Source organism: Tachyglossus aculeatus, chromosome 12, assembly GCF_015852505.1.
Source record: "Tachyglossus aculeatus isolate mTacAcu1 chromosome 12, mTacAcu1.pri, whole genome shotgun sequence".
In the NCBI taxonomy this organism is placed as follows: domain Eukaryota; kingdom Metazoa; phylum Chordata; class Mammalia; order Monotremata; family Tachyglossidae; genus Tachyglossus; species Tachyglossus aculeatus.
In genome coordinates, this window is record NC_052077.1 from 33,444,682 (window position 1) to 33,457,652 (window position 12,971).

Consider the following 12,971-nt stretch of genomic DNA (forward strand, 5'->3'; position numbering starts at 1 on the left):
CACTGTTGAGGATACAAGGTAATCAGGTTGTCCCACATGGGGCTCACAGTCTTAATCCCCATTTTCCAGATGAGGTAACTGAGGCCCAGAGAAGTTAAGTGACTTGCCCAAAGTCACACAGCAGACAAGCGGCAGAGCCAGGATTAGAGCCCATGACGTCTGACTCACAAGCCCATGCCCTTTCTTCCACTGAGCCACGCTGCTTCTCGGGAAGAGAGCTTTACCGAGGTGGTGATGGAGAGATCTGCGGAACCAGGGGGAGACAGTTAGCATCAGTTTCCTCCTCCTGCCTCTCCTACCCCAAATGCTCTCTCACCACTCCTGCCTCCCTCCCTCTCCCATTTTTTGACAGGGCCACAAGTTTATTATGCAGTAACACTGATAAAACACATGCTGTGCAATATACAGAAACCACACGGACATCTGGTCAAGGAAACAGGGGATTCCCAGCTGTGGCATGACTGTTTATAAAGAAGTAATTCAGCTGAACTTTAGGATGAAGACCACACAAGCCCAGGACCCACGGGCTCTTTGATGTCGGGCTCATTGAGGATATAGAATTGGCCTCTATTTGCACTTTTACAACAAGGAAATTTTAAAACTATCCTCGGCTCAGGGTTTACAGAGCCTCGAAAGAAAAGTCAGAAACACAGCAGCATTCTATTTAAGGGACTAAATGATTTTAGATGATGAGCTCTGGAGGCCAGAGTTGTTGTCTGAACTTGATGTCTTGCTAGTATTTCCATCCATCCTTAATTGTTTAAGCCTTTTGTAACTTTTTTGCAGACAGCCCCAAGTTTTTCCTTGGATTCTTGAAAACTTGGGCGCCAAAAGGGTTAAATGGAATTGAGGAAGCAAATGCTTCTGTTTTGAATTGCTGGTTAGGAAAGCCGTAGGACTAAACTAGTCTTGATCTTCCAACAATGGTTGCTGTTCATCTCCTGTTTTTAGGCTGCTTAATAACCGTGCCATCTTCCGTCAACTTTCTGTTGACAGTCACATGTGATCAATGTATTTCAATTGTTGGCAAAATAATGACTCAAAGGAAAATCTGTTCAAGTGAAACAGGGTAGGCTAAGAGTACGCCTTGACATAGTATAGAATCATAATTTTAAGTGGCGTTCCAAATGAAAGAACTTTCTTATAGGTTACCTTGAGGAAATATTTGCCATTCCCGCAGATTGTGAGCCCGTTGTTGGGTAGGGATCATCTCTATATGTTGCCGACTTGTACTTCCCAAGCGCTTAGCACAGTGCTCTACAAACAGTAAGCGCTCAATAAATATGATTGAATGAATGAATAATCCCTATATAGATGATCAATGGCTCATTCTAAGACTATCACCTCTCGATCATACTGCTAAAATAAATTTTCAGTTATTTGAAATTCACAGCTCTAATGCATATGCCGCAAGTACAACAAGCTGCCATTTGTACTTCTGTGAATTTAGATATACCAGGAAAGAAGGCACAGGACCAAGGCAAGCATTGATTATTAACAAGGGGCAGTAGGCACAATGAATCATTACTGAATTTAATATGAAAATTGAATTTTATTCAATTTATTCAATTTTATTCAATTTTAGGGCCTTTTGCTATCCGAAGAGAAAGACTAGGATTGTTGACTGGATCATTGGCATGATCGAGTCATCTTCATTTACTCATTTATTTTTATAGCATTTAAGTTCTTACAATATGCCAGGCACTGTACTAAATGCTGGTTAGACACCAGCTAATCAGGTCGGATGCAGTTCATGGGTCTCACAGCCTTAATCCCCATTTTACGGATGAGGTAACTGAGGCACAGAGAAATCAAGTGACCTGCCCAAGGTCACGCAGCAGACAGATGGCAGAGCCAGGATTTCCACGAGGTCATGCCGCTTCTTTGTGTATCTTCCAAGGGCATGACCTCCAGATCAAAGTAAATCAATCAATCAGTGGTATTTATTGAGTGCTTGCTGCGTATCGAGCACTGTACTATGTGCTTAGGAATGTACCATACAAAAGAGTAGGCCTAGACAACCCTGAGCCCAAGGAGCGACCCTTGTTTTTTGGTCTCTGGAGGTTTCTCTGCCCTTTATTTTGGTGTGTGGCTGGCAGCAGCAGTACTGAGAGTTCACGGCGGAGGTTTTTCTCACAATATTTCTAGCCCTGTCAAAGTGAAATATGTCTCCTGGAGGTCTGGCAAAAATTCCGTCTCCCATTTCCAGGCCGAGTTTTGGATCGACTTAGGTAAAGCTTCAAGCAGCTCTCCAGTCATCCAGTTCTCTCTGACCCATTCCGAAGTTGGCTGGGGTGTCCTTTTTCAGGATCCCGACTGCGATAGCCATTTCGTGAGCCCTAAGGCTGGCATCTGTAGGTCGTGTAAGTTAAGCTCCTGGCCTTCAAGGAGAGCTGCTAATATTTTCACCCCGTCTGATCCTCTGTTTTTGTCTTTTTCTCTTGAGTTGCAACCATTTTTCCCTTCTGATGGTATGTTTTTCTCTCTCTCTCTCTGCCCACAGGGACCCTTTGAAAATAAAGCAGTTGCAGAACCAAATTAGACTGGAACAAGAGGGCATCCAGTGGCACCAGCCGCCCTCCGGCGGCATCCAACGGCCCCCTCCGCCCTCCTCCCCTCCTTTCCCGCCTCCCCCTTCTTTCCAGGAGCTCGAGGCTAGCCATTCCATCTCCTCCCCAGAGCAAATGAGCGTTCTCAGCTCCCACTCTGCCCCCGCCATGCAGTCTTCCAGCTCCTTCAACTATGCCCGGCCCAAACAGTTCATCGCCGCCCAGAACATCAGCCCTGCCTCGGGCTACGTGACTCCTTCCTCCAGCTCCTCCACTTCCAGTCTGCCGTCTCCCATGTCGCCCACTGCCCCCCAGAAGCAGTTTGGGCGGGTGCCCGTGCCCCCTTTCGCCCAGCCCTTTCCTTCTGAAGGGGAGTACCCGTGGTCTCCATCTTCCCCTTCCCCGCCTCCGCCTCCCCCGCCGGCCTTCAGTCCAACCACGACCTTTCCCGCGTGTGACTCCTTCCCCCTCCCTCCCCCTCCTCCACCACCACTCCCAGTCTCAGCGCCCTCGCCTTCCTACGGCCCCTTGCCAGCAGCTCGATTCGGGAACGGCAACCAGACGCCAGCAGCCTTCCTCAGCTCCATGTTGCCCTCCCAGCCAGCCCCCGTCGCGGTGAACGCTTTAGGACTGCCGAAAGGGGTTACCCCCGCGTAAGTAGAATGCTTTCTGTTTGTTTTCCGGGTGCATTTGGTTAAAAACTGCATGCATCAGCTCATACACGCACGCACACGTAGATCTGTCTGATTGTCAGCTCTTCTAACATCTTCATTGCGCATGACTTTCTCCAAGTGAAGAATTACCCCCTCCGCAGCACTTTCCCATCACTGCTTAGTCCCCTTCTTGGTGGTCCCCATCACAATTCAGTTGCCAATATTTCAAGGCCAAAATGCTAGCACAGTCCAGGATTCCACCTTGAATGAAACTAAAATACCATTTTATAGCCAACGAAGCTAGGGTGAAAACCCAAAGAGTGTGACCTAGGGAATCACAGCAGGGCTGGGTTTGCTACTCTTCAGCCCCGGTCTCTGAGTTTTGTGCTTCAGTTCATTCATTCATTCAATCGTATTTATTGAGCGCTTACTGCATGGAGAGCACTGTACTAAGCGTTTGGGATGTACAAGTTGGCAACATATAGAGACGGTCCCTACCCTACAATGGGCTCAGTCTAGAAGGGGAAGACAGACAACAAAACAAAACATGTGGACAGGTGTCAAGTCATCAGAATAAATAGAAATAAAGCTAGATGCACATCATCAACAAAATAAATAAAATAGTAAATATGTACAAGTAAAATAAATAGAGTAATAAATCTGTCCAAATATCTATACAGGTGCTGTGGGGAGGGGAAGGAGGTAGGGCGGGGGGGATGGGGAGGAGGGGAGGAAAAAAGGGGCTCAGTCTGGGAAGGCCTCCTGGAGGAGGTGAGCTCTTCTTGTCTCTTCTGCTGCCCTGTTCTACTTATTTGGTTACTCCAAGTACCGAAGAGTCAGTGAAGGCACTTCTGCGCTGAAGTATTCGAAACCACTGACCAGCCAGCGGTGCCTTAAGGTGCCTCCTTTCAAGGGCTGCACTTGAATACTTAAATTTATGGTCCCCTTGGAACCTGTCATTAAATTAAGAACTTTATTTCTGCCTCTCTCATTTACATCTCATGAATTGGAGGAGGTTTTTGATCGTAGCAATCGTAATTGTAGAATTTGTAAAATGCCTATTATGAGCCAAGCACTTTACTAAATGCTGGGATAGATACAACACAACCAGATGGGAACCAGTCCCCATCCCGCATGAGGCTTACAGTCTAAGCAGAAGGCAGAATAGGTGTTGAACCCATTTTACAGATGAGGCAACTGAGGCCCAGAGAATTTATATGGCTTGCTCAAGGTTCACACAGCCGACAAGTGGCAGAGCTGGAGTCAGGAGTCATTCATTCATTCATTCAATTGTATTTATTGAGTGCTTACTGTATGAATTTAGTACTCTACTAATTTTATTTGTGCATATTCTATTTATTTTATTTTGTTAATATGTTTTGTTTTGTTTTCTGTCTCCCCTCTGTCTAGACTGTGAGCCCACTGTTGGGTAGGGACCGTCTCTATATGTTGCCAACTTGTACTTCCCAAGCGCTTAGCACACAGTAAGTGCTCAATAAATACGATTGAATGAATGAATGAATGAATACTGTGTGCAGAGCACTGTACTAAGTGCTTGGAAAGTGCAATTCGGCAACAGAGACAGTCCCTACCCAACAATAGGCTCACATTAGGGCCCTGCTCTTTCCACTGGGCCACACTGCTTCTTTATGCAGATCTACTGCCAGCAAGCGAATGGCAGCCTGTATTGTGCCAGTCAACCTAAACCAATTTATAAAATTCCTTGGACCATGTCATTGCACTCCATCTCCCTGACTTGCTCCCTTTATTTATCCCCCCTCCCAACCTCCCAACACCTATATGCATATCTGTAATTTCTTTCTATTAATGTGTGTCTTCCCCTCTGGACTGGAAGCTCATTATGGGCAGGGAATGTGTCCATTTATGATGATCCAACAGAATCATCATCTCCCAAGTGCTTAGTACTTAGTACAGTCCTGTACACACGGTAAGCACTCAATAAATACGATTGACTGACTGAACTGAACAGATACCAATTTTAAAAAGCCTTTAGATCCTGAAAAGTAGGCTGGACACATGGTATTTCATAAGGCGCTTGCATGCAGGAGAATGGTTTTCCCTTCTTAAATTAAGGGTTCTACAAATTAAGTCACCTGGAGTCTTAAATGTTGAACTCCCATGTACATAGGGATGGTCATTTATTCACTCATATTTATTGAGCGCTTCCTGTGTGCAGAGCACTGTACTAAGTGCTTGGGAAGTACAAGTCGGCAATTGCAGCAGGCGTCATCAGAGATGTAGAACAAAGGCTGTAAATGTCAGTTATTAAACCACAAACCAGAATGTGTAACCATGGAATGAGTCCCTTTTGAACTTGGAGCTACAGCAAGCACCTATGAACTTGTAATGGTTTCAGGAAATTTCTGCACATAGGGCGTTTTTCTGCCAGTTACATTCTTCGCCGGTGTGGCTGGGGTCACTAGCAGAAAAAATATTGTTCGGCACGAAGCCGGTGGCAAGACACAAATGTTGCCCTGTTAAATCTCTCAAAGTGGATCTCTCAAAGTGTGTTGGGGGTGAGGAGAAAGGAAGGGAGGAAAAATCAAGGGAAGAGAGCTCAGCCTTCAGAAGAAATCCGTTTACACTCTTGGAAAGTTTTTTTCACTGTAGCCGATGCTAATTTTTATTACTTCCTTTGACTTTTTCCCCCTGCTCTTCCTGCCAATCAAGATTTAGGGAGAGTGGGAACTCGGGGAACTGAGGAAATCCACTCTCCCAAGGACTAGTGGGGCATTTTTGCCCCCCACGTAAGCATGTTGATAGGATCGCAAATAAGCTTCTAGGGTGAATCAGATCCTGCCTCAGTAACCTCAGCCAGGCCAAACGTTTGACGCCCCCTTCCCAATTCCCTGCATCTGTTACCCTGGAAGAGCATCACCCCTGTTTGACACGCCTCTCATTGTCCCTTTCAAAATTCAATTTTGCTCTGAAATGTTGCAGAAAAAAGCTATCACAAGTCAGAGCACGAATCATCTAGAGATCCATTATTAACAATGGCTTGCATTCCTCCGGAGCCCCTCTGTTTCCAGTGCGTTCCTCCCCTTTTAGACACATTAACTCATCACCCTCCTCCGGGTCTTTCTGGCTGTGGAGAAGGTGTTGTAGTTTTGCCCAGGAAGAAACTGGGATGTAGAGGGGTAAGGGCTTTTGCTCAAGGCCCCAGAAAGTCTAGTGCCAAGTTCAGTGTGCCGTAACTGCTACACATTCAGTGGGTTCATCTCCTGTTGAAAAACTTAGCTTTGATCTGTCTCTGAGGAGCCCACTTTTCAGCAGCAGCAGGAGTAGTAATTTTATTGGAGTAATAGTGTATTTATTTATTGACAGCTTATTGAGCACTTGGGAAGAACAACAGAAGCAAAGTCATTTTCCTTGCCCACAAGGAGTTTACATTAGAAGCAAACATTAGGACAAACACCATGGCGTAATGGTGGATAGAGCGCAGGTCTGGGATTCAGAAGGTCATGGATTCTAATCCCGGTTGATCCACTTGACTGCTGAGTGACATTGGGCAAGTCACTTCACTTCTCTGGACCTCAGTTACCTCATCTGTAAAATGGGGATTGAGACTGTGAGCCCCATGTGGGGACAGGGACTGTGTCCAACTCTATTTGCTTGTAATAATAATAATAATAATAATGATGGCATTTGTTAAGCGCTTACTATGTACAAAGCACTGTTCTAAGTGCTGGGGAGGATACAGGGTGATCAGTTTATCCCACGTGGGGCTCACAGTCTTAATCCCCATTTTAAAGATGAGGTAACTGAGGCACAGAGAAGTTAAGTGATTTGCCCATAGTCACACAGCTGACAAGCGGTAGAGTGGTGGAGCTGGGATTTGAACCCATGACCTCTGACTCCCAAGCCCGTGATCTTTTCACTGAGCCACGCTGCTTCCCTTGTATTCACCCCAGTGCTTAGTACATGCCTGGCACATAGTAAGCGCTTGACAAATACCATAATTATAAGTATTACTAGTGGGGATTGCTCTGTGCTGAGGATGCTGGTAGTTTTGCAGTTCTTTCCTGTTTGTCCTATCTCAGAGCTCACCCCAAGAACCCTAGGGAAAGTGTGGCCTAATGGATAGAGCACAGGCCTGAGAATCAGAAGAACCTGGGTTTTAATTCTGGCTCCACCACTTGACTGCTGTGTGACTTAAGCAAGTCACTTAACTTCTCTGGGCCTCAGGGCCTTAATTACGTACCTCGCTCTCGCCTGTCCCGCCATCGACCCCTGGCCCACGTCATCCCCTGGGCCTGGAATGCCCTCCCTCTGCCCATCCGCCAAGCTAGCTCTCTTCCTCCCTTCAAGGCCCTGCTGAGAGCTCACCTCCTCCAGGAGGCCTTCCCAGACTGAGCCCCTTCCTTCCTCTCCCCCTCGTCCCCCTCTCCATCCCCCCATCTTACCTCCTTCCCTTCCCCACAGCACCTGTATATATGTATATATGTTTGTACGTATTTATTACTCTATTTATTTATTTTATTTGTACATATCTATTCTATTTATTTTATTTTGTTAGTATGTTTGGTTTTGTTCTCTGTCTCCCCCTTTTAGACTGTGAGCCCACTGTTGGGTAGGGACTGTCTCTATATGTTGCCAATTTGTACTTCCCAAGCGCTTAGTACAGTGCTCTGCACATAGTAAGCGCTCAATAAATACGATTGATGATGATGATGATCATCTATAAATAAGGGATTAAGACTGTGAGCCCCACGTGGGACAGGGACTCTGTCCAACCTGATTAGCTTTTATCTACCCCAGAGCTTAGCATAGTGCCTGGTACATAGTAAGTGCTTTACAAATACCATTTAAAAAAAAAAAACAAAAAAAACCCTCTGACATCAGTGTGTTCGACTGATTAACGCATTTGTCTTTTAGGCTTTTTCACTCCACTCCCTAGCTCTGTTCCATTCCCCTGCCGCTCAAAGGGAATCTTAGGGAAATTCCAAAGTGGGACTTTTGAAAGTGGGAGAGGAGACCTTTGCCCAGACTGAAAGAACTCGTGATACAGAGGGTGAGAGAGGATGCAGGTGTGAAGTTGCAGGATGACAGCACCGTTTAGCAAAACAGATTGTCCCTGTGATTTCTGCTCCCTAAGGTTTCTCTGCTCCCACGGGGAGGCTGCTTCAGAGGTCAACAGTATCAATGACAATTTCTTAGGAATCCTTTGCACATAGCTAATGAACCAGCATCTCCACAGTAACTGTCAATGTTGCCAATTTGTACTTCCCAAGCGCTTAGTACAGTGCTCTGCACATAGTAAGCGCTCAATAAATATGATTGATGATGATGATGATGTCAATCATACAGGCCAATCACAAATCACTAATGGAAAAAGCTCGTGTCTGGGAGTCAGAACACCTGGGTTCAAAAACTGGCTCCGTCATGTGTCTGCTGTGGGTCCTTGGATATGTGAGCTGTTGTTGGGTGGGGACCGTCTCTATACGTTGCTGACTTGTACTTCCCAAGCGCTTAGTACAGTGCTCTGCACACAGTAAGCGCTCAATAAATACGATTGAATGAATGAATGAATTTAACTCACTGTGCCTTAATCCCCTCGTCTGAAAAATGAGGATTCATACCTGTTCTCCATGTGGGACCTCATCATCAGGACCTCTGTGGTTGGGTCAGTGCTTAGCATATAGTAGGTGCTTAATAAATACCATTATTATCATCATCATTATTATTATTCTGAGGAAGAGGCACAACATTGGGGGGGAATACTGAAGTGTAATACTGAAAGCAACAAAAAGATAATAATGGTCATGTCATACTTTTTTATGGCAAGAAACAGCGTGACCTAGTGGATAGAGCACAGGCTTGGGAGTCAGAAGGACCTGGGTTCTAATTCTGGCTTTGCCACTTGTCTGCTGTGGGACCCTGCACGAATCGCTTCGCTTCTCTGTGCCTCAGTTTGCGTCATCTGTAAAATGGGAATTAAACTGGGACGAGGAACGTGTCCAACCTGATTAACTTGTATCTATCCCAGTGCTTAGTAACAGTAACTGCTTAACAAATACCAGGGAAAAAAACTATTTTTCATGTGCTAAGCACTCTACTAACAGACACTGTACTAAGCGCTGGGGTAGATATACCATAATCAGTTTGGACGCAGTCCCTGCCCCTCATCGGACTCACAGCCTAAGCAGGAGGGAGGCCGGGTGAGGAACTTTTCCATTTTGCAGATGAGGGAACTGAGGCACAGAGAAGTTAAGTGATTTTGCTTATGTTACACAGGAGACAAGTGGCAGAGTTGGGATTATTCATTCATTCATACTTATTGAGCACTTACTGTGTGGTCACAATGTCTGACCCTTCATTCAGTCATATTTATTGAGTGCTTACTGTGTTCAGAGCACTGTACTTGGGAGAGTACAGTACAACAGTAAACAGAGAATTCCGTGCCCACAACAAGCTCACAGTCTAGAGGGAAGCAGAAAGACATAAATATAAATAAATGAGGGATCTGTACATTTTGTTTTATTTTGTTTTGTTTTATTGTCTGTCTCCCCCTTCTAGACTGTGAGCCCGTTGTTGAGTAGAGACCGTCTCTATTTGTTGCCAGCTTGTGCTTCCCAGGCGCTTAGTACAGTGCTCTGCACACAGTAAGCGCTCAATAAATATGATTGAATGAATGAATAAGTGCTGTGAGGCTGGGAAAGGGGAAGAGCAAAGGGAGCAAGTCAGGACAACACTGAAGGGAGTGGGAGATGAGGAAAAGTGGGGCTTAGTCTGGTAAGGCCTCTTGGAGGAGATGTGTCTTCAATAAGGCCTTGAAAGGGGAGGAGAGTCTGTTGGTTTAATAATAATAATAATGATAGCATTTATTAAGCGCTTACTATGTGCAAAGCACTGTTCTAAGCGCTGGGGAGGTTACAAGATGATCAGGCTGTCCCATGGGGGGCTGGCAGTCTTAATCCCCATTTTACAGATGAGGTAACTGAGGCCCAGAGAAGTGAAGTGACTTGCCCAAAGTCACACAGCTGACAAGTGGCAGAGCCGGGATTTGAACCCATGACCTCCGACTCCAAAACCCGGGCTCTTTCCACTGAGCCACGCTGGGGAGGGCGTTCCAGACCAGAGGTAGGACGTGGGCCAGGGGTGGGTGGCGAGACAGGTGAGATCGAGGTATGGTGAGAAGGTAGCGAGGTGAGGTGGAGGGAACCAGGTGGTAGAGTGCTTTAAAGCCAGTGGTGAGGTGTTTTTGTTAGAACCCAGGTCCCCTCGTAAACCCTTAAGCAAACATCATTATCTCCTACCCAATCAATCCTCCCATTCTGCCCTGATGGTAGGAAGCAGCCTGATCTTTAAGACCTTGGAGTCAGAGGTCCTGGGTTCTAATTCCGGCTCCGCCACATGTCTGCTGGGTGATCTTGGGCACGTTACTTAGCTTCTTTGGGCATCTGTTACCTTCCTGAGTGTGGCCCTAAATGGGACACGGACTGTGTCCAACCTGATTAGCTTGTATCGCTTGTATTAGCACAGTCTTCTAGAAGAAGCAGAGAAGCAGCGTGGCTCAGTGGAAAGAGCCCGGGCTTTGGGGTCAGAGGTCGTGGGTTCGAATCCCGGCTGCGCCACATGTCTGCTGTGTGACTTCGGGCAAATCACTTCACTTCTCTGGGCCTCAGTTACCTCATCTGTAAAATGGAGATTAAGGCTGTGAGCCCCACGTGGGACAACCTGATCACCTTGTAACCTCCCCAGCGCTTAGAACAGTGCTTTGCACATAGTAAGCGCTTAACAAATGCCATCATTATTATTATTAGACTGTGAACCCACTGTTGGGTAGGGACCGTCTCTATATGTTGCCAACTTGGACTTCCCAAGCGCTTAGTACAGTGCTCTGCACACAGTAAGCACTCAATAAATACGATTGATTGATTGTATCCCCCCCAGTGCTTAGTACAGTGCCTGGCACGTAGTAAGTGTGTAATAAATACCATTTAAAAAATAAAGGCTCAGCAATAGGGAAGCAGCAAATAGGAGGACTGTGTCAACAGCTGCTGTCCACATTTTGGGGTACAGATGAGGATGTGGTTAGAAAGCTAGTGCAGATCCATTTCAGTCTTTGTAAATGTCTTTTATCTACAGAAAACACTTCGGGATATGCATAGATTTTCCTCTTACATGAGACTTGAGCAGGACCAGAACATATTTCCCATCCTCCCCTCTTCACCACAGTTTCTGCAATCCAATCCTTGTCTGGAAGGAACCACTTACTTATTTCCCCAAATTTCCCATAGCAGTTAGGAGGTCTGAAAGGGGTATTCTTTACAGGGCATCTGATATTTGCTGATGTCTAAGGCGGTCCCGAGAACAGGTAGTCATGGAAGGAAAAAAACTGCGTAGCTGACAGGCATACTGTTGTAGAAGGAAGGAATTCCGGCATATATGTGGTGCTGAATACTTTCCACGTTACAAAACAGTTGCCACTCTTCATGTGATGGAGACTGCTGGCACCAATGCTTATCTTACTGAAGTAGTTCCCAGTCATCACTGAGTTTCACTGAAATCACGGTTTATCAAAGCCGCCTACAAAAAGCCAAAACACAAACTACTTTTGGTACAAGAAATCCTAAGTTCAGTAGACCGGGATATGACCTCATAAATCGAAGTTGAACGTTTCTGAACGCTCAAAAGTTGGACGTTTCTGAAGGGACGCTCCGGTGTCGATTGTAACAAGAAGGGGGACCCTCTCAGAGTCTATGCAGTAGCCAAAGAAATTGACCTGCTGTGATTTGACACCAGTTGCATCTGGAAGGTTTTATTTTCCAGATGCTTTGTGAATGGGTGAATGCGTGTTGTTTATTAATTTCAACCACATGAATATTGTTTTTAAAATGGCACATTACGTACTGTTGGAATTAAAAGAAACACAATAGGTAATATATTTGCCCTATGCTGGAGTGAGGGTATGTCATCTGAATTGGTTATTGGGAGGGCTGTCTGTGAAACGCATTGTTTGTGGTGGGATTTAGGACTTCAGTGTGTGATTATTTGGAAATCTGGGGGGAATGGAAGGATGCTTAGATGATGGATATTGGTAGGTGTCACAAGCATAGATATCCCTGGATTGGCGCTATGTGTTTTATAAGACCATTTTTCAAAAGTGGGCACCTAGTAATAATGATTGTGGTATTCGATAAGCACGAACTAGATGTCAGGCCCTGTACCGAGAACTGGAGTAGATACAATATAAGCAGATTGGACACTGTTCCTGTCCCACGTGGAGGGACCAGTGTGACCTAATGGAAGGAGCTTGGTCCTGGAAGTCAAAGGATCTGGGTTCTAATCCCATCTCTCCCACTAGCCTGCTGTGTGACCTTGGGCAAAGCATTTAACTTCTCTGTGCCTCAGTTTCCTCATCTGTAATGGTGATTTAACAACAGTTCTCCCTATTTACACTGTGAGTCCCAGTTAGGACAGGGACTGTGACTCACCCAGTTATGTGTTTCTGTCCCAGCGCATAATAATATGGGGCCCGGCATAGTTAGCACGGGGATGACAGGAGAGGGCTGGCTTAGGTTGAGCTTGGTGAAGGGTGAGGAGGGGTGAGTGGCACCAGAGAAGCAGAGAAAGGCAGGAAAACCGAGCCCCAACCACATCCATTCTCCATCAGCTCTCCCGTCCTCTCCTGCGGCGTCCCCTCTGCTGTTGTCCGTGCCCTCCCTGCCATGACGGCATCGGCCAGAAATGACCGCCATGCTTGCAAAGAGTTTCCACCAGCATCCCTGCTGGACGAACATAGAAG

At 46.1% G+C, this 12,971-nt stretch overlaps 1 protein-coding gene across 5 annotated transcripts in view; it reads left to right on the forward strand.

Annotated features, from left to right (window-relative positions):
- PALLD (palladin, cytoskeletal associated protein) overlaps positions 1–12,971 on the forward strand; it is a 454,922-nt gene that overhangs the window by 383,197 nt on the left and 58,754 nt on the right. For all 5 annotated transcript variants that reach the window (XM_038755083.1, XM_038755084.1, XM_038755085.1 and 2 more), the window contains one exon: positions 2,504–3,202. In XM_038755083.1, the coding sequence (XP_038611011.1) occupies positions 2,504–3,202 (699 nt within the window). The remainder of the gene's footprint in view (positions 1–2,503; positions 3,203–12,971) is intronic.